Here is a 25,495-nt window from a genome sequence, read left to right as displayed (position 1 = left end):
ACGGGTCTGGAGGGGGCTGTCGATGTCACCCTGGGGGTCAGGGGGTGGGGGAATTGTGTGGGGCGGTAGTTGGAGGGTGGGGCGAATCCTCTGGGAGTTTGGGGGTGTGGGGGAAGTCCCAGGGGGTCAGTCTGGGTCTGTGCAGCAGTTACCCAGGAGTTAGAAGAGGTTTTAATTCTAACTTTTCCTGGGTAACAGTTACTGTAACGCAGACAGAACCACTGAAGTCTGTGATTTAAGCTGTATTTTCAGATGGTTCCCAGTGCAGGGCAGTTGTCCAGGGGAAGTTTGCACTTCTGGGTAATTGATGTGTGAACCCTTACCTGTGAACCTCCAAAGGGCGTTCCCCAGCGATCCTCTGGGATACCCCACACTCCGACACCCTGGAGCTTGGAGATACATCACCTCCCTTCACAGAGGCCCCTGGGTCTTTCTTGCCGCTGCTCCAGTTGTTGCCTGTGTGCACCCCCACCCTCCCCCACCCCCTTCATGGGGGCATCCCGGCTGGATCTACACCCCCCTGAATCGTGCCTGTGCATCGAGGCATCGCTCTTTGCCAAGGCTCATGTGCGAGAAGCCCCCCAACTCACACTACCGCCCTTCCCTCACTGCCCTTTGGAGTCTACAGAGAGGCCTTGGCCTGGTCAGGATAGATTATCAGGCTTCTCCCTCAGTTGTCCAGTTGAGCTGACCTTCAGCTCTGCCCACCCGATGACCCTCCTCCCACCTGGCATCTTTTCAGTCGGACGTGCTCTGACCCGCCCGGATGGTGCACGTGATGTTTGAAATTGTCTCCAACACCTTCTACCCTCCTCCTGTAACCCACCCATCCCATCACCATCGACACCCCCCCTTCCCCACCCTGGTGGTACCTTCACCCTCCCATCGGTTACCTGTAACCCCCTGCACCCGATTACCCTAGAGCCCATCACCATCACCCATCAAATGCTTTCCTTCACCGATGGGCCCACACCTGTCCCATGCCCAGCCTGATGCTGCCCACTCTCAAGACCCATGTTCACCTTCTTGTCTCCTCCAGTGAGCCCTACTCCCGCCACAGATGGACCCTCACCCTTCCACCCTACCCCACCTTCACAGCCACGGTGCCCTCCCACCACCAGTAGCGTCAGTTCACCCCCACCTCAGGATTCCAGTGTTGACAGCGCTGACCCCTCCCTCTGAATATTGCCCCCCCCGTCCCACATGACCTGACACCCCTCCTGATAATTCAGAAACCAGATAGAAAACTGAGAGTCACAAACCACAGCGGTCTGTGCCCACGGCACATTGTCAAAGGGCAAGGTGGCACTTTCTGTCCATCTGGTCCTCACTCAATATAAGGGATGTTGAGTCAATCATCTCAGCTCCAGGACATCACTGCAGGAGTTCCTCAGGGTTGTGTCCTCGGCCCAACCATCTTCAGCTGCTTCATCAGTGACCTTCCTTCCATCATAAGGTCAGAAGTGGGGATGTTCGCTGATGATTGCACAATGTTCAGCACCATTCACAACTCCTCAGATACTGAAGCCATTCATGTCCAAATGCAGCAAGACCTGGACAATATCCAGGCTTAGGCTGAGAAGTGGCAAGTAACATTTGCACCACACAAGTGCCAGGCAATGACCATCTCCAACAAGAGAGAATCCAACCATTGCCCCTTGATGTTCAATGGCATCACCATCACTGAATCCCTGACAATCAACATCCTGGGGGTTACCGTTGACCAGAAACTGAACTGGACTAGCCATATAAATACTGTGGCTACAAGAGCAGGTCAGAGGCTGGGAATCCTGTGGTGAGTAACTCACCTCCTGACTCCCCAAAGCCTGTCTACCATCTACAAGGCACAAGTCAGGAGTGTGATGGAATATTCTCTGATTGCCTGGATGAGTGCAGCTCCCACAACACTGAAGAAGCTCAAAACCATCCAGAACAAAGCAGCCCCGCTTGATTGGCACCCCATCCACAAACATTCACTCCCACCACCACCGACGCACAGTAGCAGCAGTGTGTATTATATACAAGCCTCGTTCGACAGCACCTGAACATTCGATTTAAAGGGGTTAACAGGAATGGCATTGATGGAACAATGAATTTTGAGATTTAGCACCTGTTTTTCTATATCCCTGATTTCTGAGGGTGAACTGTTTGAGCTGCTCGTATATTCCGAAATCAACAAGACCAGCTCCTCAGCTCAACAATCATGAACTATTTCCATGAAATATTGCTGCTGCTATTTCTGTGAATCTGAGACAATTAACATTTGTATTAGAACCCATAATCACTTGTTACTAATGTCAGACTGTGATTAAAATACAAACAGGATAATTAGAAGTCCCTTACTGATGTTAAGCTTAGTTTTTAATTCTCCTTGTGATATTTGATTGTGGTGTGTGAGCTGACAATATTGTTAAATGGTTCCCCCCCAAGTCCTGACAGTGAGAAGTGTCAATGTGCAGTGTTCAGGTGGAGGCACAGAGCAAAGTCGCTTCAGAAAGCCCTCACTCACCACTCTGTCACTCTCAGTATCTCACTCCAAAAGTCTCACCCTCTCTCACTGTCAGTATCTAACCTCCTCTCACTCTCAATACCTCACCCCCTCTCACTCTCAGTAACTCACTCCCTCTCACTCTCAGTAACTCACTCCCTCTCACTCTCAGTATCTTACTTCCTCTCACTCTCAATACCTCACCCCCTCTCACTCTCAGTATCTAACCTCCTCTCACTCTCAATACCTCACCCCCTCTCACTCTCAGTAACTCACTCCCTCTCACTCTCAGTAATTCACTCCCTCTCACTCTCAGTATCTTACTTCCTCTCACTCTCAGTATCTCACTCCCCTCACCCTCAGTATCTCACTCCCAAAATCTCACCCCCTCTCTCGCTCCGTATCTCACTCCCAAAATCTCACCCCTCTCACTCTCAGTATCTCACTCCCTCTCACTCTCAGTATCTTAATCCCTCTCACTCTCAGTATCTCACTCCCTCTCAGTCTCAGTATCTTATCCCCTCTCACTCTCAATATCTCACCCCCTCTCACTCTCAGTATTCTCACCCCCTCTCACTCTCAGTAACGCACTCCCTCTCACTCAGTATCTCACCCCCGCTCACTCTCAATATCTTACTCCCTCTCACTCTCAGTCACTCACTCCCTCTCACACTCAGTAACTCACTCCCTCTCACTCTCAAAATCTCACTCCTTATCACTGTCAGTTTCTCACGCCCTCTCCACTGTTAGTATCTCACCCCCTCTCACTCTCAGTAACTCACTCCTTCTCACTCAGCATCTCACTCCCTCTCACTCTCATTATCTCACCCCCTCTCACCCTCAGCATCTCACTCCCTCTCACTCTCAGTCACTTACTCCCTCTCACTCTCAGTACTTCACTCCCTATCACTCTCAGTATCTCACTCCCTCTCACTCCTAAGGAGCTGAAACTCATTACCTGAAAAGTGTGATGGAAGCAGATTCAATAAAATTCAATAATTCCCTTTCAAAAGGGAAATGAAAAGAAAACTTTGTGGAGGAAAAAAGATCGACAGGGCACTGGAGGAACATCAGGGGCATGGCACTGATTGGATAGATCTTTGAAGGAGCCAGCACAGACATAATGGGCTGAATGGCCTCTTCTATGTTGTATCGTTCAATGATCTGCCTTGTCTGCTTCTCAGTACTGCATGGATCTGCATATAGTACTGCCTGTGGGTACCATCTGGTGCCAGGCACACTGCCCAGAGCTACTCTGTGTGAGCTCTCGAGGGTACCTAATTTATACAGCAACTCCTCCATTTTGCCATCTATCACTGACTCATAGGCGCTGTTACCCACCTCCCATTTTGGTCTTTCATCTGCCATGTTGTGCCAACTATGTCTGTTGCCCCCGGTCGCTCCCGATGTATTGGAGAGCTGGGATCACGTCTTCTGAGCTTGGCACAGCTCCGACCCAACCATTGATTCATTTCTCACCCCGACCCCTTTCGGTGGCCACCGCCCTGTAAATGCCGGCTGCAAACTGTTAAGGACAGCTGCTTGTTTCGCCCTGGACATTACGGCCATCCAGAGGCCATGGAGCTGGTGGGAGGGATTTAATTCCCTCCTCGTGGTGAGTTTGGTGGCGGGCGGGGGGCATTTAAACAGGTGGGGCAATGGTGGGTGGGGTCCCCACCACCTTCCTGCCTCTTCCCCGATTAAGTTCAGGGCAGAAAGACTTGCGAACGGCCTTCCCACCACAATGCCAATTGATGTCCTTGAGTGGGCAATTAATGCCCATGTAGGAGCCCTCATGCTGCTGCTGCTGGTGTTCACCCAGCAGCGAGTGGGCGACTCACCATGCAGGAAACCCAAAAGGCAAACCCTGTAGGGTTGTCTTCGGGGTCCCCGGGGTTGACACTCTTTTGAAGTTACTCAGCGTCTGATTAAGGGACCTGGCATCGGGAAGGGAGAGCCACACCCCTGGCCTTGCCATCGAGTCCCGCACCTCCCCCGTGACCCCCTCCCCACGACCGCCTCTGTGCCACCCTGTATCTACGGCCTGGGTCCCCTCGGCCATCCCGAGACTCGGGTGGGTGCATCACCGGCAGCCATTGCCTCCCACGTGGTGCTGCTCAACAATAAAGAGCTGTGGACCTCTCAGGTGTTGGGGGAGGGGAGGGGAGGTGGGGGTGCCGAGGGTGTGTGGTGGGGTAAGGGTCAGTCCCTGACCCTGGCGAAGACTTGCTGCTACACAGTTCAATGTCTGATTGGCACATGAGGTGGGCTGGCCTTCCCAAAAAATAGGCAACACAGGGTCATCACTGGTCCTTCAGCTGACGGTGTCAAGAAAGTATAATAATTTGTATAATATTATTGTGATTTGTTGTAAAGGTAGGGTGATAGTGGGGTTTGGATTAGTTTCTCTTTGTGTGGATGTGTGTGTGGGATATTTAATTGAATTAGAGACAGCCGGTCTGGAGCTTTTGAGTTATCAAAAAGGGGGCTAGGTTTGAAATGCTAAATATGTAAACATGGCTGAAGTTTTAGAATGTGAGGGGTGAGGAACATTTGCAATTTTAGATAAACTGGGTTAGTTTAGCCAGAAGAAGCTAAGCCAGTGTGTTTACTTTTCCCAAAGGCTACTGATCATATGAGTACTATGAAAGATTTATATTATGAGAAAAGTAAAGTTGCAAAGACACATTGAAACAATGGAATTTACATTAAAAAGGGAGAAACGTGTATAAAGGAGATGAGGTTGTGTGTATGGAGAAGGAATTCTAAGATCTAACAAGTGTGAAAAGACTCCAGCCCCGATGTATCAACTTTTTGACGACTGGAACGGAAGCTAAGAAAACTTCCTGTGAATACAGGGTCTTGTGTCCTTTGCCTGGGTCCGTTGAAATTTATTTGCTTTTACTGTTGCCTTAACGGAGACGTAACTGGGAGTCAGTTTAATTAGGCGATTTAGGAGTTATTATAGTTGTAATTTGTAGACCTATGTATGAGCTTAAAATCTTTTCTTCTATTAATAAATGTTTGATTTAGTTTTGTAAAAAAGGATCTGAGACTTGGTGGACTTATTATTCCTGAATTCCAGGCACACATCCCAAAATAAAATACAAATTGCAAAACAGTTGTGGCAACTGTTCCAAGTCTCCCTCTGGGATTTGAGCAGTTCGGCATTTACCATCCCCTCTGCCATAACAACAGGCCAGAGCCTTGTCGCCTCCATTAAAATCTGCCCGGTGAGTCTCATTGACCCAGACAGCGCACTTTTTGTGCTCAAACATTGCACGCAGCAGAAAATCGACAAAATTGCTGCATTTAACTGCCCACAACCATTCGTGTGAAAATTCAGCTTCCTAGCAATAAGAAAACAAGAGACATTAGTACAGAGAGTTGACACTTTTATTATACATTCCATATTTAATTTCACACTCTCAGTAAACTCCATTTCCAATGGTTTCCACCATTATTAACCTGGGTTGGGGGGAGTGGGAGGTGCAGTGCTGGGTGTCGGGGGAGAACTCCTCAGGTTGTGATGTGTAGCTAAATCTCAATACATTTTGCATGGTCTGCAGATCGAGGGGGGCTGAATTCAGTGGGACCAGGAGTGGATCTGATACCAATGCACTGAGTGGATCTAGGGGTTTCTTTTTGGATCATTGTACAAGGTCAAATTGGACAAGTTACCAAGGAGACAGCACACGATTGATCACAACAAGCTGGGGAGACCCAGGGGGTGGGCTCAATGGGCCAAGGCAGCGAGAGTGTTACCCAGAAGATGCCCCCGCTCTGTGTCTTAACCTTTCTGGAAAGGGGCATAAGATCAGGAGCAGGAAGAGGCCATTCAGCCCCTTGAGCCTGGCTCCACCAGTCAATAAGATCATGGCTGATCCGGTTGTGGCCTTAACTCTGCTTTCCTGTTCTACCCCCGTAACCCTTCACTCCCTCGCCTATCAAAAATCTGCTTGACTCAGCCTTGAATCTATTCAATGACCCAGCCTCCCACTGCTCCCTGAGGAAAGATTAATGACCCTCTGAGAGAAGAAATTCCTCCTCATCTCCATCCTAAGTGGGAGGCCCCTTATTTTTAAACTGTGTGCCCCCTAGTTCTAGATTCTCCCACAAGGGGAAACATCCTCCCAGTATCTACCCTGTCAAGCTCACTCAGAATCTTATGAATTTCAATAAGGTCACCTCTCATCATTGTAAACTCCAATGAGTATAGGCCCAACCTGCCCAATCTTTCCTCATAAGACACTCCCTTCATCCCAGGAATCAGCCCAGTGAATCTTCTCTGAACTGCTTCCAATGCGAGTATATCCCTCCTTAAATAAGGAGAGCAAAACTGTACACAGTACTCCAGCTGGGGTCTCACCAATGCCCTGTACAGCCATAGCAAGACTTCCCGACTATACACTCCATCCCGTCACAATAAAGGCCAACATTCCTAATCCCTTACTGTACCTGCACACTGACTGTTTGTGATTCATGTACAAGGACACCCAGGTCCCTCTGTACTGCAGCATTCTGCAGTCTCTCTCCAATTAAATCATGTTCTGCTTTTCTATTCTTCCTGACACTGGACAATCTCACATTTCCCCACATTACACTCTACCTGCCAATTTTTTTGTCCACTTGTTTAACCTATCTATAAGCCTTTGCAAGATACGAAATCGGTTAAAATGCCACATGTCTAGTGAAATTCCGGAGGTCGGAGTGGGAACAGAACCAGGAGAATCTCCCAGCCCTGCTCTTTTCCAGCCCGGAGATTTTCCACCTCCCTGAAATTTTCTCTGTTTTCCAGGCAAGTTGGAGATGTAACGTTAGGTGCCTACACATGGCAACCAGCCAACTCTCCGTCTGCCTGCCCTTCCCTCCGCCATCTCTCCCTCCGCCATCTCTCCCTCCGCCATCTCTCCCTCCGTCATCTCTCCCTCCGCCATCTCTCCCTCCGCCATCTCTCCCTCCGTCATCTCTCCCTCCGCCATCTCTCCCTCCGCCATGTGTCCCTCCGCCATCTGTCCTTCTGCCATCTCACCCTCTGTCATCTCTCCCTCCGCCATCTCTCCCTCCGCCATCTCTCCCTCCGCCATCTCTCCCTCTGCCATCTCTCCCTCCGTCATCACTCCCTCCGCCATCTCTCCCTCCGCCATCTCTCCCTCCACCATCTCTCCCTCCGCCACCTCTCCCTCCGTCGTCTCTCCCTCTGCCGTCTCTCCCTCCGCCGTCTCTCCCTCCGTCATCTCTCCCTCCGCCATCTCTCCCTCCGTCATCTCTCCCTCCGCCATCTCTCCCTCCGCCATCGCTCCCTCTGCCATCGCTCCCTCTGTCATCTCTCCCTCCACCGTCTCTCCCTCCGCCATCTCTCCCTCTGCCATCTCTCCCTCCACCGTCTCTCCCTCCGCCATCTCTCCCTCTGCCATCTCTCCCTCCGCCATCTCTCCCTCTGCCATCTCTCCCGCTGCCATCTCACCCTCCGCCAGCTCTTCGTCTGCCTGCCTCTCCCTCCATCATCTCTCCGTCCTCCTGCCCCTCCCTCCACCTACCCCTCTCTGTATGATGAGTGCAGTTTCTCCTGACCTCGCCCCCCACCCCCAGCAGAAGCTTCTGGAAAGAAGCACACTCACACCGCGCACCATTGCGCGCAGGCAGCCATTTTAGAAATTAGAGTGTCTTCGAATTCCAAGATGGGCTGAATGGAAAAGAAATTAGCTGCCTGTTGGGGTGTGTTCTGTCTCTTCCTGTGGTCACTGTCAGAGGGGCGTTAGCGACTTTACAATTTGTTGAGATCGTATTGGTGAAGCCAAAGTGTTCACTGTGAAAGTCCTCAGTCACCATATAACCTGCAGCTCCGAACTATCTCAATGCAACTGGACATTCAATCCAACGTTGCACAGCGCTCCTGAGGGAAACAGCATTGGGTAGCTAGCAAGAAGATCTCGCTCGCCAGTTATACAGAGAACTGGACTCCTGACCCTCTCCACACACACGGCAATGAAGCCCGTCCTATCCACACAATATAGGTGAGAGTCAGGATGGACAACTGGGGCCAATGGTGGGCACCACGACAACACAAAGTGCACCTTCACATGGTTCCCACTCTCCTCGCACACACTGGAGAGGGGCTACATATTACATGTAGTATATAGTACAAAACCTAATTAGTTTATAAAATCCCATATATAATTATACCTTAGAATGGGTTGAAGAAGTTTAATGCACAGAATTTACACTGCCTGGTGAACAAAGTAAAGTGAAAGAATTTCCTCGGATAACATTTAAGATAACATTTGCTTGTGTGAAGATGGAGGCCGTTTCGAACAATAGTCTAGCAGAGATGTACAATACACATACAGGCACCAAGAGGTGGGCATTGGAAAACAATTCTCATTCTGCACACTCTGAGGACAATACAAGGAAAGCAGGATTTAATTCATGTAAAATTGATCATTAATATAGTGTCTCACCACAATGCCGATTTAAAAAAAAATCGTTCGCGGGATGTGGGTGTCGCTGGCTGGGCCAGCATTTATTGTCCATCCCTGGTTGCCCTTGAGAAGGTGGTGGTGAGCTGCCTTCTTGAACCGCTGCAGTCCATGTGGTGTAGGTACACCCACAGTGCTGTTAGGGAGGGAGTTCCAGGATTTTGACCCAGCGACAGTGAAGGAATGGTGATATATTTCCAAGTCAGAATGGTGAGTGGCTTGGAGGGGGACTTGGAGGGGTGGCGTTCCCATCTATCTGCTGGTAGCAGCTGTGGTTTTAATGGTGACTTTTCTGCTAAATGGGACTGGATGTTTTTGGGGGCCCATACACCAGGGAGCTCCATTTCTGACCTCAGTCTTATCACTAATGAGCAACTGGGATGAAAAACTAAGGTTTATTGTGTGGGACATCACCCTGGTTCAAAAGAGGAGAGACTGTGAGGAAAATGAGGAATTATTGGTTAGGAGATGGCAAGTTTGGATTTTCATAAGCCAGGATTTCAAATCATAGACTCTTACATCACAGAAAACCATATCACTGAGGCTGGTAATAAGGGTGATACACCCAAGGCCCTGATCAGAGTAGCAATGAAAGTCGATCACTGTGAGTAAAGGATGTGTTTCCTGGCCCCTTGGTACTATGCAAATGGAACATTGGGTTTGTCAATGCTGGTTGGACATAATCCTGCGAGTGTCATCATTCCTTAGACAGCACCTTCCAAACCCGCGACCACTACCATCTAGAAGGTCAAGGGCAGCAGACTCATGGGAACACCACCACCTGGAAGTTCCCCTCCAAGCCACTCACCATCCTGACTTGGAACTATATTGCCGTTCCTTCCCTGTCGCTGGGTCAAAATCCTGGAACTCCCTCCCTAACACCACAGGGACTGCAGCGGCTCAAGAAGGCAGCTCACCACCACCTTCTCAAGGGCAATTAGGGATGGGCAATAAATGCTGGGCCCAGCCAGCGATGCCCACATCCCATGAACGAATAAGAAAAACCTTATACCTGCTTTCAACCACCCCACCCCCATGCCCCCGGCATTGGTTTGTGCCAAGACCATTTGCTGAGGTGACCCTGCTTTCCCACAGCCAATGGCAAAGCGAGTAGACTCCTGATTGGATGATTCCTCGCTGCTATTCAAACAGCCACTTTTCCCACCTCTGGTATGTTGAGCGGTATAATCACCAATGAAATATATTTATATTTTAAAAAGAACACCATTTCTTTAATAGCTCTATGCTTTATCTCCCGGCATTGCCCACTGCAGGGGCCTGGAGATTAATATTTAATTCCTAGATTCCAGGGCAATCCTGGAGAGTGAGGACATGCATGATGTACAGATTCAATCAAGGGCTTATCTGCAATGCACCACTTTTTTGAGCCTTTGGAGTTTTGGATAAGAAAGGAGGGGTTGGTGGGGGTGGTGGGGCGGGTGTGTTGGTGGGGGGGGGTGGTTGTGGGTTCAGAGGTTTAGCTCTGCTATGTGATCACTTCCACCTATTGGAGGTCTTGTGGTGCAGTGGGTAGTGCCTCTACCTTTAGGCTAGGAAATTCAGGGTTCAAGTCCCACCTCAGGACTCAATAGCCGTGGATAGGAGCATTCATGACAGGGATCCTTTCTACTATTCCCCAATTGGAATAAAGAGTGTGTGAAGATACACTGTAAACAAACCTCTGCCTGCTGTGCCCTCAACTTCACTTACCCTGCAGCTGTTTGTAGCCAATCCTCCCCGCAGATCTGCTCTCTTGGTGTGTCACACTCGAGCTGCCAATATTTTACAGGGCCTCTCCTCTCACTTGGCCCGCCCTCAGCACAAGCTGCCTGCTTTTCTGTCCGTGGGTTTTGACAGGATGAGAATCGGACCACGATTGCACAGCAGGTGACCACCCCCTCGGCTGACCTGCCAAGTTACCCTCTAAAGCGTGACATTGTAAACTGACGCACCCCCCACCCCCCACGGCTTTGCCCTGATATCTGTCATGCGACCTCTAATTTTTGGATTCAATAAAGAGTGCGTCACTCGGATGTCAAATCTGAATTGAATCACCATGGACCAGCCCTTAGTAATAAGAGCACTTACGTGTGGCACCCAACCCCTCATCAGGGAGAGAGCTTCAATCTACCGCCCTGACACCCAGAACGCTTTGTGTTAGTTTCGCCCTCAGGTGAAAGAGGTGTTGGCGAAGTCGAGGGGAACAACCTGGATCAATCCTCACCCACCTACTTAACAAAATACCCTCTGCAGAGAGAGAATGGCATCAAGCACAATCGTGCAGAAGACCCTTCGCTCCCAATGGTGAAGTTTGTGAGATGAGGACAGACCAAGTTGTCAGAACTCCAGTTGCTGTGGTAACGGTGTACAGAGATGGGCGTCACATTAATCTCCAATCCCCCATCATTTTAAGGGCACAAGATCATTTGCACTTCTGCACAAACAGTTTGGTGATTTCTACAACCTAGAGTTCCACAAATCATAACTCAACAATTCGCTGACAGGTGTACAGATTTTTAGTCCAATAAAAATATACAATATCCATTTGTTAATTGTTATTTTTTTGCTGCATGTTGCCAAAGGCCACCACAAAAAAAAGTCTCGTTGGAATCGCTCTTTGGTGTGAGGGGGTCTCCCCACTTGTCCCATCCATTCATTCTGATCACACGCTTGGTTTGGATGTTAAAACTCCAACAGGCAGCCTACCATTGCCAGGGGCTTGAACTGGAATCGCGGAATGGCCACATGCTCCCTCACTGCTCAGTATCACATTGCAAATGTTGTGCAGGGAGTCATCCGGGGCGGGTGGGAGGGTCATGGGGAATGTGAGAGAAGAAATAATGATGATAACGAAAACTGAAAAAGTGATTGCTTAGATACGCTGTACAAGGTGGGGATGGGGAGTCTCTGTCTCTGTCTCTGTTTAAGTGGAGTGTCTCTGTACCAGGGGAGTGTCTCTGTACATGGGGAGTGTCTGTCTCTGTACATGGGGAGTATCTCTGTACAAGAGGAGTGTCTGTACAAGGGGAGTGTCTCTGCACAAGGGGAGTGTCTCTGTACCAGGGGAGTGTGTCTGTACCAGGGGAGTGTCTGTACGGGTGGAGTGCCTGTCTCTGTCCAAGGGTAGTGTCCTCTGTACAAGGGGAGTGTCTCTGTACCAGGGAAGTGTCTCTGTACAAGGGGAGTGTCTCTGTACCAGGGGAGTGTGTCTGCACAAGGGGAGTGCCTGTCTCTGCACAAGCAGAGTGTCTCTGTACAAGGGGAGTGTCTGCACAAGGGGAGTGCCTGTCTCTGTACAAAGGGAGTGTCTCTGTACAAGGGGAGTGCCTGTCTCTGTACAAGGGGAGTGTCTCTCTCCAAGGGGAGCGTCTCTGTTCAAGGGGAAGTCTCTCTCCAAGGGGAATATCTGTCTCTGTACAAGGGAAGTGTCTGTCTCTGTACAAGGGGAGTGTCTCTGTACAAGGGGAGTGCCTGTCTCTGTACAAGGGGGGAGTCTCTGTACAAGGGGAGTGTCTGTCTCTGTACAAGGGGAGTGTCTCTCTCCAAGGGGAGCATCTCTGTTCAAGGGGAATATCTGTCTCTGTACAAGGGGAGTGTCTGTTCTCTCTCCAAGGGGAGTATCTCTGTACCAGGGGAGTGTGTCTGTACCAGGGGAGTGTCTCTGTACCAGGGGAGTGTCTCTGTACCAGGGGAGTGCCTGTCTCTGCACAAGCAGAGTGTCTCTGTACAAGGGGTGTGTCTCTGTAAAAGGGGAGTGTCTCTGTACAAGGGGAGTGTCTGTCTCTGTACAAGGGGAGTGTCTCTGTCCAAGGGGAGTCTCTGTACAAGGGGAGTGTCTCTGTACAAGGGGAATGTCTGTCTCTGTACAAGGGGAGTGTCTCTGTCCAAGGGGAGTCTCTGTACAAGGGGAGTGTCTCTGTACAAGGGGAGTGTCTGTACAAGGGGAGTGTCTCTGTCCAAGGGGAATCTCTGTCCAAGGGGAGTCTCTGTACAAGGGGAGTGTCTCTGTACAAGGGGAGTCTCTGTCCAAGGGGAATCTCTGTCAAAGTGGCAAGTGCCCTGGTCTTGTACGAACACAATTAGATGCAACAACTATACACAGCTCATCACAGATCTGGGTCCTAACAGTTACATTGGCTGATTATTTGACTATGTGCTTGACACATAAGGTATACATAGAGTCTTCCTGACACAGAGTCACAGGCAATAGTGAATATCTAACATGGAGACCGTACTGTTTACACACGGTGATGTCATAGTGTTGTTATGGTGCAGCTTCTTAAAGGTACATGTCATTGTTTGTCATTGTCACACGTCCAAGATCACAACAGCGAGCGGTGCAGTGATTAGACTTGTACCTGGTTTGGAACTGAAGTGATTTTGAGAGGGAATTCCAAGGGCCTACCCCACCAATCCCTGGCCAGAGGAGTGAGGATATGGGCAATAAGGTGACAGAGGCAGGAAAAGATGGAGACCTGGACCATTTGCTGGGGAAAAGGGGAGAGAGTGGAGCTCTCATCCAGGTAAATGATGGGTGTGTGGGTCTTTGTACAGGCGACAGCACAAACTCAGGAATGTTGGATTAAAGTTTGTAATGTGTGGGAGAGGGAAGACTGACACAGAGGAAATTCGGGCCATTAACTCTTGAGGTGATGAAGGCATAGATTAGAGTTTCAGTTTCAGAGCAGTGAAGATGTTGATGGACAATGGTCCAGAGAGGAGATTGCGGCAATGGGCTGGATATGAGGACCAGGCCATTTGGCCCGACTGGTCCAACCTGGTGTTTATGCTCAACATAAGCCGATTCCCACCTGCCTTTATCTCACTCCATCAACATATCCTTCTCATCCTTCCTCCCTCATGCGCTTCTCTGAATTTATCTTTGCTGCATCGATGGTGTTGGCCGTAAGCTACTCCCTGTGGTAGCGCGTTCCACATTTAAGTCACTATCTGAATCTGTTCTAGTGTTGTTCAAACCTGTCCTGGAGCTAAGAAAACAAGTGTCTAATCGAAGGTAAAAGGAGTGATGGGTCATGAAATGAACCATGGGGGTGGGTGACAGGTCTCTGAGTGCATTGGCACCCCCGGGGGTTGTGACGTTGGCAGCAAAGTGCTTCTCCACCATGGGGGGGAAAAACCCAATTTGCTATGAGCAGGCAGTCAGAATAACCAGAAGCTGCCAAACTCCTGCTTCAACCTCGGCTGCAACACTCTGCCTGTGGACCCCCGAGTCCTTGGCTTGCTGCACTGGCCACTGGGATCCTTCCATGTCCCAGAGGGTGAGAACTCCCCTTGGTTAGTAAACAAAGTGCCTGCCAGGCTTCCAATACCTGTCACGTGCTCAAACCCCAGTAACATGGCCGTGCAGGGTTTGTCTGGCATGCAATCAGTTCTGGCCCCCAGCTATATCGCTCCGTCCCCCTCCCCATTCTCAATCTTTTTTGTTGTGGCCTTTAGTACAACAAATTATTCGTCACGTGGGCCAGTTTACACTGTCACCTCTGTCTTGCTGTTTGTGGACAAGTGGCGCTGTGGTTGCTTGTAGTTTGGAGGTGGACTGAAGATCTCTGGCAAGTGCTCAATGCTGTACTGCCTCTTGTTGGTGTACATGTGCCTCCGTCCCACTGGCTGGTTGTGCTCCCAGCTCCTGTAGCTGGGATTAAACAGAGGGTGCGTGTTCACCTTGCTGAGTTTAGTTTTCTGCCCGGGCGTGGCCATCACGAAACTGCAGACATCCCCAGGCTGCCGATCCTTCTGATGGTGACTCAGTGCCGGGTACACGCTCCCCGACGGAGACAGGTCCATCACTGGATACCTCATTGAGTAAAAGTCATCTGTGGCTGTTTCTGCTGTAAGAGAAAGGAACATTCAGAAATAGTTTGTGCACGCGTGTGAGTGCATATGTGAATGTGCAGGTGCGTAAATGCTTGCGTGTTCATGTGTAGATATACATCTGTATGCATGTGCTTGTAGGGCCTGAGATGCATTAGTGTTACCCACAGAGGAAGGAAAAGGCAGCCAGGGCCGATCTGATAGAGGTGTTCAAAATCAGGATGGGCCTGGACAGAGTAGATAGGGAGAAACAGCTCCCATTGGTGGGAGGGTCACGTACAAGAGGGCACAGGTTTAAGGCAATTGGCAAACAGAGATATGAGGAGAAACATTTTCACACGGCGAGTGGTTAGGATCTGGAATGCGCTGCCTGAGAGTGTGGTGGAGACAGGGTCAATCGAGTGGTTAGGATCTGGAATGCACTGCCTGAGAGTGTGGTGGAGACAGGGTCAATCGAGTGGTTAGGATCTGGAATGCACTGTCTGAGAGTGTGGTGGAGACAGGGTCAATCGAGTGGTTAGGATCTGGAATGCACTGTCTGAGAGTGTGGTGGAGACAGGGTCAATCGAGTGGTTAGGATCTGGAATGCACTGTCTGAGAGTGTGGTGGAGACAGGGTCAATCGAGTGGTTAGGATCTGGAATACACTTTCTGAGAGTGTGGTGGAGACAGGGTCAATCGAGTGGTTAGGATCTGGAATGCACTGTCTGAGAGTGTGGTGGAGACAGGGTCAATCGAGTGGTTAGGATCTGGAATGCACTGTCTGAGAGTGTGGTGGGGACAGGGTCAATCGAGTGGTTAGGATCTGGAATGCACTGTCTGAGAGTGTGGTGGAGACAGGGTCAATCGAGTGGTTAGGATCTGGAATGCACTGTCTGAGAGTGTGGTGGAGACAGGGTCAATCGAGTGGTTAGGATCTGGAATGCACTGTCTGAGAGTGTGGTGGGGACAGGGTCAATCGAGTGGTTAGGATCTGGAATGCACTGCCTGAGAGTGTGGTGGAGACAGGGTCAATCAAGACATTCAAGAGGGAATTATTAACTGAAAAGGAAGAATGTGCAGGGTTATGGGGAGAAGGTGATACTCGATAAATTGCTCCGAGGTAAATTGTGCCAGGGCACACCCTTATTTGGCATGGAGATGGGTTCCCGGTTCAATTAAGGGTGGTGAGTGGGCTCTTGAAGTCAGAGGGCCAATTAGAGGCCTTCCAGCCTGAGAGGAGCACCCAACTGCAGTACATATGAACATACAAATTAGGAGCAGGAGTAGGCCATTCGGCCCTTCAAGCCTGCTCCACCGTTCAATAAGATCATGGCTGATCTGATTGTGGCCTCTACTCTCCTGTCTACCCCACTATATCATTGGACTCCCTTGTCAATTAAGAATCTATCCAACTCAGCCTTAAAAAATTCAAAGGCCCTGCCTCCACTGCTCTCTGGGGAAGAGAGACTAATGACCCCCTGACAGAAAAAAATCCTTATCTCCATCTTATAGGAGACCATTTATTTTTAAACTGTGTCCTCTTGTTCTAGTCTCTCCCACAAGGGGAAACACACTTTCAGCATCCATTCTGTCAAAACCCCTCAGGATCTTATATGTTTCAATAAGATCACCTCTTATTCTTCTAAACTCCAGTACATACAGGCCCAAACTATTCGACCAACTACTTTAGTTCTGTCTTCACACACGAAGACATAAATAACTTCCCAGAAATACTATGGAATCGAGGGTCTAGTGAGAAGGAGGAATTGAAGGAAATTAGTATAACTGAAAAAACAGTGCTGGAGAAATTAATGGGCCCAATAATCCACATCCCAAGGTACTAAAGGAGGTGACCATGGAAATAGTGGATGTGTTGGTTGTCATCTTTCAAACTCCTGTAGATGCTGGAACAATCCTAGCAGATTGGAGGGTGGCAAATGTAACCCCACTATTTAAAAAAGGAGGGAGGGAAAAGACTGGGAAGTACAGACCGGCTAGCCTAACACCAGTGGTAGGGAAAATGCTAGAATCTCTAAAGGGTGTGATAACAGGACACTTAGACAATATCAATGGGATTAGACAAAGTCAACATGGATTTATGAAAGGCAGTCATGGTTGACAAACCTACTGGAGTTTTTTGAGGATGTAACTAGTAGAATAGATGAGGGAGACCCAGTGGATGTGGTGTATTTGAACTTTCACAAAGCTTTTGATAAAGTTCCACATAAGAGGTTAGTATGCAAAATTAAAGCACATGGGATTGGGGGTAATACATTGGCATGAATTGAGAATTAGTTATCAGACAGGAAACAGTAGGAATAAATGGGTCTCTTTTGGAATGTCAGGCAGTGACTAGTGAGGTACCACAAGGATCAGTGCTTGGGCCCCAGCTATTCACAATATATATATCAATGATTTGGATGAGGAACCAAATGTAATATTTCCAAGTTTGCTGATGACACAGCAGGGAATGTGAGTGGTGAGGAGGATGTTAAGGGGCTTCAAGATGATTTAGACAGGCTGAGTGAGTGGGCAAATACATGGCAGGTGCAGTATAACGTGGATAAGTGTGAAGTTATCCGCTTTGGTAGGAAAAACAGAATGGCAGAGTATTATTTAAATGGTGATAGATTGGGAAAATGTTGGTGTACAAAGGGACCTGGGTGTCCTTGTACACCAGTCACTGAAAGCAAGCATGCAGGTGCAGCAAGCAGCTAAGGCAGCAAATGGTATGTTGGCCTTCCTTGTGAGAGGACATGAGTACAGGAGTAAGGATGTCTTACTGTAGCTGTACAGGGCCTTGGTGAGACCACACCTGGAGTATTGTGTGCAGTTTTGGTCTCCTTACCTAAGAAAGGATATACTTGCCATAGAGGGAGTGCAGCGAAGGTTCACCAGACTGATTCTTGGGATGGCAGGATTGTCGAATGAGGAGAGATTGGGCCGACTAGGCCTTGCATTCACTGGAGTTTAGGAAAATGAGAGGGGATCCCATTGAAACATATAAAATTCTGACAGGGATGGACAGACTGGATGCAGGGATGATGTTTCCTCTGGCTGGGGAGGGTCTAGAACAAGGGGTCACAATCTCAGGATACGGGGTAGGCCATTTAGGACTGAGATGAGGAGAAACTTCTTCACTCAGAGGGTGGTGACCCTGTGGAATTCTCTACCACAGAGGGCTGTGGAGGCCAAGTCACTGAATATATTTAAGAAGGAAATCGATAGATTTCTGGACTCTAAAGGCATCAAGGGGTATGGGGAGAGAGCGGGAGTGCGGCGTTGTGATAGAGGGTCAGCTATGATCATATTGAATGGTGGAGCAGGCTCGAAGGGCCGAATGACCTACTCCTGCTCCTATTCTCTACGTTTCTATGTAACCTTTCCTCATAAGATAAACTCCCCCTGCCCAGGAATCAATCGAGTAAACTTTCTCTGAACTGCTTCTAATGCAATTATATCCTTTCTTAAATAAGGAGTCCAAATCTGTACCCAGTACTCCAGATGTGGTCTCACCAACGCCCTGTACAACTGGAGCAAAACATCCCTATTTTTATATTCCATTCCTCTTGCAATAAACAACAACGTTCCATTTGCCTTCCTAACCACTTGCTGTACCTGCACACTAACTTTATGTGAACCATGTACCAGGACACCCAGGTCCCTCTGCACCTCAGAGTTCTGCAATCTCTCTCCATTTAAATAATTTGCTGCTTTTCTATTCTTCCAGCCAAAGTGAACAAGTTCACATTTCCCCACATTATATTCCATCTGCCAAATTTTTGCCCACTCACTTAACCTGTCTATATCCTTTTGCAGTCTCCTTATGCCCTCTTCACCATTTATTCTCCTGCCTAACTTTGTGTCATCAGCAAATTTAACAACCATACATTCAATCTCTTCCTTCAAGTCATTGATGTAGATTGTAAGTAGTTGTGGCCCCAGCACTGATCCCTGTGGCACTCCATTAGTTACAGCTTGCCACCCTGAAAATGACGCTATCTCTACTCCCAGTTTCCTGTTTGTTAACCAACCCTCTGCCCATGCTAATGTGTTATCCCCTGCACCATGATCTCTTACTTTGTAAAGTAACCTTTGATATGACACTTTGTCAAATCCCTTTTGGAAATCCAAGTACACCACGTCTACAGGTTCCCCTTGATCCATATTACTGGTTACTTCTTCAAAGGACTCTAATAAGTTAGTTAAACATGATTTCCCTTTCACAAAACCATGTTGACTGTGCCTGATTGCATTGAGATTTTCTAAGTGCCCCGCTATAATATCCTTAAGAATAGATTCCTGCATTTTCCCTATGTCAGATATTAAGCTAACTGGCCTGTAGTTTCCTGCTTTCTGTCTCTCTCCTTTCTTGAATAGATGAGTCACATTGGCTATTTTTCAATCTGGTGGGACCTTTCCAGTATCTAAGAAATTTTGGAAAATTAAAACCAATGCATCTATTATCTCAGTAGCCACCTCTTTTAGAATCCTAGGGTGAAGTCGATCAGGTCCTGGGGACTTGTCAGCCTTTAGCTCAAATAGTTTTCTCAATATTCTTTCCCTGGTGATTTGTTAAGTTCCCTCTCTCCTTTTTACCTCTTGATTTATAATTATCCCTGGAATGTTATTTGTGTCTTCCACAGTGAAGACAGATGCAAATATTCTGTTCAATGCTTCTGCCATTTCCTTATTTCCCATTATTAATTCCCCAGACTCACTCTCTAGAGGACCTATGCTCACTTTGGTTATTCTCTTCTTTTTAAAAAACCCTATGGAAGCTCTCACTATCTGTTTTTTATATTTCTAGCTCGCTTTCTCTCATACTCTAATTTCTCCCTCATTATTTTTTAATCATTCTTTTCTGGTTTTTACATTTTGTCCAATCTTCTAACCTCCCACTAATCTTTGAAGAATTGTACATTTTTTCAGTTTGATGCTATCTTTAACTTCCTTACTTAGCCATGAATGACGCATCCTTCTCCTTCAGTCTTTCTTTCACACAGGAATGTGTCTTTGCTGAGTGTCATGAAACTTTTCCTTAAATGTCTGCCACTGCATCTCTACTGACCTATCCCTTGATCTAATTTGCCAGCTCACTTTAGCCAGATCTGTTCTCATACCCTTATAATGGCCTTTATATAAGTTTAAGAAACTAGTCGTAGACCCACTCCTCTCTCCCTCAAACCGAATGTGGAATTCAGTCATGTTATGATCACTGCTACCAAGGGGAACTTTTACTATGAGGTGATTAATTAATCCTGTCTCATTGAACATTACCAAGTCTAGAGTAGCCTGCTCTCTGGTTGGCTTTAGAATGTCCTGCCTGAAGGAAACTGTCCCAATAGCTATCCTTGTCAATCTGATCATCTAATCTATAAGTAGATTCAAATCACCCATGATTATCACCATTCCTTTCTCACAAGCTCCCATTATTTCCTCCTGTATACCCCGTCCTACAGTGTGGTTACTGTTAGGGGGCCTATAAACCACACCCACAAGCGATACCTTATCTTTACTATCTCCTATCTTTACTATTTCCTATCTCTATCCAAACTGATTCTACATCTTGATCTTTAGTACTAAGACCATCTCTCTCTTGTACGAATGTCACGCTTAATTAACAGAGCTACCCCACCACCATTTCCTAGCTTCCTGTCCTTCCAAGGTGTCATGTACCCTTGAATATTCAGGTCCCAGCCATTGACAATTTGCAGCCACATCTATGCAATAGCTATCAGATCATATGAATTTATTTCTATTTGAGCTAACAATTCATCCATTTTGTTACGATTGCCAAATGCATTCAGATACAGAGCTTTTAGTATTCATAGTCTTTTTAGTATTTTTTGTAACAGCCTCATCTGCTGGCTCACTCTTAAGTTTGATTGTGGTGTACAAGATTATGAGGGGCATGGACAGGGTGGATAGGGAGCAGCTGTTCCCCTTAGTTGAAGGGTCAATCACAAGGGGACATAAGTTCAAGCTGAGGGGCAGGAGGTTTAGGGGGGATGTGAGGAAAAACTTTTTTACCCAGAGGGTGGTGAGGATCTGGAATGCACTGCCTGGGAGGGTGGTGGAGGTGGGTTGCCTCACATCCTTTAAAAAGTACCTGGATGAGCACTTGGCACATCATAACATTCAAGGCTATGGGCCAAGTGCTGGTCAATGGGATTAGGTAGGTAGGTCAGGTGTTTCTCACGCGTCGGTGCAGACTCGATGGGCTGAAGGGCCTCTTCTGCACTGTGAGATTCTGTGATTCTGATTTGTCGGCTCTGTCTCTTCCTGCCAAGCTCGGATTATCTTTACCCTTATTGCTACCTTGCTCTCTTGTCTTGTCTTCTCCCTCAGCCCGAGATAAGTAACTAGGAGCGTGCCCTCTCAGGAACTTTAAAAAAATTTAATTCAAAAACACAAAAAAGCGGTCAGGACGCCGCAGTGTGTGGGTGGAGTGCCTTTAAAGGGTGGTCTTTGACTGTAGCCCACCCAGGCAGGCCGGAAGGGCTCATAAACCCACCAGGAGTGCTTTCCCTGCTCCAGACTGCCGCTGGGTCCCTGCCTCCAGGCAGATGATCTACACCCTCCCCCCTCAGGCAGGAACCTGACTGTAAAATCTGAGTTATCCTCCAGTGAAGCTTCATTGCCTGCCCACCTCATGAGGATGGGCCCATTTGGCCGACGTTGGGAATGGGATTGGGAAGCACTGAGTAATAAAAATCCTCCTCGTTTTCCAAACGGCTTGAGGGGGGGTGAGTGGCGCTATGAGAAGTGGCCGGCTGATTGGAGGAAGGAAGTCATGTGATAAAACCTCCAGGAGTACCTTCTAGCAGAGTTGGCAACCCAACGGGCGACGGCCCTCGAGGGATCAGCTCGGAGACTCAACCTGCATTCCTTTAAAATAATCTGGCGCTGGGACATGTCCCCGAGTTTCAGTTATCGCCTGCCTCATCCAAAACACTCAACTCTGTGTGACTCTGGTCTCGTTGTGATGTCAGAGAATGGAAGTTATAATTCACTGTCATCCCGGCAAGTGCAAGTTATCAGTCATCCTAAGAACCGAGGTGTTTTGGAACTCTTGTGATGTTATAACCCGTATCAAACAGATCAGCTCAGAATCAAACTGCCTCTGAAACCTTGCAACAACAACAATTTGAATTTATATAGGGCCTTTAGCATGATGAAATACCCAAGGTGCTTCTCAAGAGCATTATAAAGCAAGGTAGGCTCAGTGCTGCACAAGGCATTATCAAACAGGATGGTCTAAATCTTGGTCAGAGAGATAGGTTTTAAAGAGTATCTTAAAGAAACTGAGGTAGAGGCGGAGAGGTGTAGCGAGGGAATTCCAGAGCTCGGAGCACAGGCAACTGAAGGCATGTCCACCAATAGTGGAGCGATTATGATTAGGAATGTACAAGAGGCCAGAATGAGATAAGCACGTATATCTTGGAAGGTTGTGGAGTTGGAGGAGGTTCCAGAGATAGGGAGGGGACGAGGCCATGGAAGGATTTGAAAACAAGGATGAGAATTTTAATATCAAGATGTTGCTTGACCAGGAGCCAATATGGATCAGTGAGCGCAAGGGTGATAGGGGAATGGGACTCAGTGCGAATTAGGACATGCGGCAGCATAGTTTTGGATGACCTCAAGTTCACCGTGTGGGATAGCAGCCAGGAGTGCATCAAAATAGTTGAGTCTAGAGGTCACAAAGGTATGGATGAGGGTTTCGGGGCAGATAAGCTGAGGACGGGTTGCAATCAGGTGATGTCACAAGAGGTGGTTTTAGTGATAGCATGAATATGAGGTCGGAGCTTCATCTTGGGGTTGAAGGTGACACAGAGGGTCACTAACAATCTGATTCGGTCTTGGGCGGAGGGATACAGTTGGTAACTCGGGCACGGAGTTTGAAATGGTGACCTGAGCCAATGCGCTCGGTCTTCCCAATATTTAACTGGAGGAAATTTCTGCTCACACTGTACAAGATGTCAGACGAGCGGGTTAATAATTTAGCAATAGCGAAGGAGTCTAGAGACACGGAGGTGAGGTGAACTGGGTAAATGTGAAAACTAACGCTCTGTCTTCGGCCGATGTTGTAGGTGAGGAAGAGGAGGGACAGAGGATAGATCCTCCTGTGTGTTGTAAGGGGTTGACTGGAACGCATTCAACTGGTGATGAGGGCAGGAGTTGTCAGATATCAGTGACCCAGCACCACATTGAATCAACTCGGCCCTGACAAGCTGCACCACCCAGTGCCCTGTCACCATCTTAAAATTCGTGACCCTGTGCACCCCTTAATGTTCAAAATTCCCCAGTCAAACCTTAACATGAGTTTGTCATTTTGTGATGGCTTTGTCCTTTGATGGCGACTATTCCACTGGTTTGACCTGATTGAAACATGCTCATTCCAATGACTAGGAGCAGACTTCAGTGATGGGGCAAGTGGTTTGGAGGAGTGTCAGTTCCCATGGTAACTGTTTGACAGACCATAATTCACGGATGTAAAGACCCCCGGGGACGTGAAGGTTCCGGTTTCTGAGTCGATCCCGAGGAAGATCGGGAGTAGGTTACAGTGGATCAGCCATGATCGTATTGAATGGGGGAGCGGGGTCGAAGGGCCAAGGGGCCTAATCCTGCTCCTAATTCGTATGTTTGTGAGTATAATCACTTTGCTGCAGTAATTCACTTACTAAAAATCATTCCCAGAGTGTGGGCATCACGGGAAAGGCTGCCCCTTTGTAAACCCTGCGAAGGGTCCCAGCAACTGCCGTCAAAATTCATCCTAATAGTTTCTGATGTGACCCATGTGGCTTTAAATGTCAGGGTCAACCATGAGACAGGGTCACATAGACCACATCCAGTGAGCTCAGCAGACTTTTCCCTGTCGGGGTGATAGTTAGCGAACCATTGGGTCTTTAACAACATAGAGCCCAGGAGGAGGCCATTCAGCCCAATATTTCCATGTCAGCTCCTTGGCTTCACCTTCAACTGATGCCAGTTTTTTTGATTTCCAGATCTTGTGACCCGCATTCAAATTTTCAAATGGCCGACGGGCAGGGTTTGAACACTGATTCTGTGGATTATCCTTCCAGGTTTCTTGAATTACTAGCTCAGTAACGTAACAACAGCACCATCTTGATGGGAGCATTAGTAGCTGGCAGGCCTCAGGCTTGTTCTCCCGTCTGTGTTGGGCTGAGTTGCTGGGTTACCACAGTGAGCCCAGGGGAAGTTCTGCCAGGGCTCCTGGCCCTGAATGCTGGACAGCGTGTGTGTGTGTGTGTGTGTGTGTGTGTGTGCATGGGCTGGTGGCAGAGGGGGAATCAGGCCTGGTTGTGTCAAAAACACTTGCTTTCATATAGCGCCTTCCATGACACCCCCCCCCCGGGTATCTCAGAGTGCCTGACAGACAATGAAGCACGTGTGAAGTGCAGTCGCTGTTGTAAGGTAGGAAAACGTGACAGCCGATTTGTGCACAGCAAGATCCCACAAACAGCAATGTGATAATGACCAGATAATCTGTTTTTGTGATGGTGGTTAAGGTATAAATACTGTCTAGGTCGCCGGGGGAAACCAGCCACCCAATCCCCTGCTCTTCTTTGATATCGCACAGTGGAATCATTTACATCCACCTGAGAGGGCGTTTGAAGGCTCATTCAAAGACAGCACCTCTGGCAGTGCAGCACTCCCACAGTACTGCACTGTCAGCCTTGATTTTTGTGTTCTAGTCCTTGACTGGGACTTGAACCTGGAACCTCCTGACATGGGGGCAAGAGTGTTGACACACTACTAGCGAATAGCCATCCAAAACCCACTCTTTTGTCAGACACAGGGTATCGAGCTGAAGAGGAAGATTAGGGGAAGGAAAGAGTGTAATAATGACTGTGAGACTATCATCAAGTTCCCTGTAAGAGGGACGCTGTCTATTCAGATGCCACCTGGATTGCTCTGTTGATTGTTGGGAAGGGTACATTGGCTTTAGAGAGGCGGGAGTGCAGATTTACCAAAATGGTGCTGGGGTTTAAAAGTTTAAATCATGTGGAGAGGCTGTAGGGCCTAAACTCTAAGTGCATCCCCTGGTGTTTAGATGGTCGAAGGGTGATATAATCCAGATGTTTCAGATGATGAAAAACCGTTTTGACCGAATAAATGCAAATAAATTATTTCCCCTTGGAGGGGGGTGGGAATCTAGAACAAGGGGGCAGGACCTTAAAATTCAAGTTAGGCCGTTCATGGGCGATGTCAGGAAGCAAAGGGTGGTGGAAATCTGGAACTCTCTCCCCCCCACCTAAAAGGCTGCCGACGCTGGGGGTCAGTTGAAGATTTCAAGACTGAGATCATCACATTTTTATTGGGTCAGGGTATCAGGGCACTTGGAGGGATGGAGTTGAGGTCCAAACCAGTCATGACCGAATTGAACAGGCTCAAAGGCCTGAATGGCCTCCTCCTGTGCCTATGTTGCTGCCGTCCCAGTGGGCACCAAGGGCAGAGATTTTACCTTGGCGGGCGGGTGTGTGCCCGAGCCGCTCGAGTGTAAAGTGACAGGCGTTGACTTCAGGCGAGCGTCCCGATGTCAACAGGCAGTCGCGCGATGTGTCGTTGGTGGGCGAGCACAGGGATCGATGCACCAGCCGACAGTTAAAAGGCCTATTAAGGCCGTTAAAAAGATAATGAACTTAAATTTTTCGCTGCCCGTCCAGCCTTATGGTGGGTGGGACAGGCGG

The 25,495-nt window shown here is 48.3% G+C and overlaps 1 protein-coding gene across 1 annotated transcript in view; it reads right to left on the bottom strand.

Annotated features, from left to right (window-relative positions):
• Positions 1-14,454: 14,454 nt before the first annotated feature.
• Positions 14,455-25,495, bottom strand: part of LOC144669318 (protein shisa-9-like) — a 592,905-nt gene continuing 581,864 nt past the window's right edge. The window contains exon 4 of the mRNA XM_078531675.1: positions 14,455-14,816. Within this exon, the coding sequence (XP_078387801.1) occupies positions 14,455-14,816 (362 nt within the window). The remainder of the gene's footprint in view (positions 14,817-25,495) is intronic.

The sequence above is a fragment of the Cetorhinus maximus genome, chromosome 29 (genome assembly GCF_964194155.1).
Source record: "Cetorhinus maximus chromosome 29, sCetMax3.hap1.1, whole genome shotgun sequence".
Taxonomy (NCBI): Eukaryota; Metazoa; Chordata; class Chondrichthyes; order Lamniformes; family Cetorhinidae; genus Cetorhinus; species Cetorhinus maximus.
Note: the sequence above shows the minus strand (reverse complement) of the source record. Positions and strands in the feature narration are given on the sequence as shown.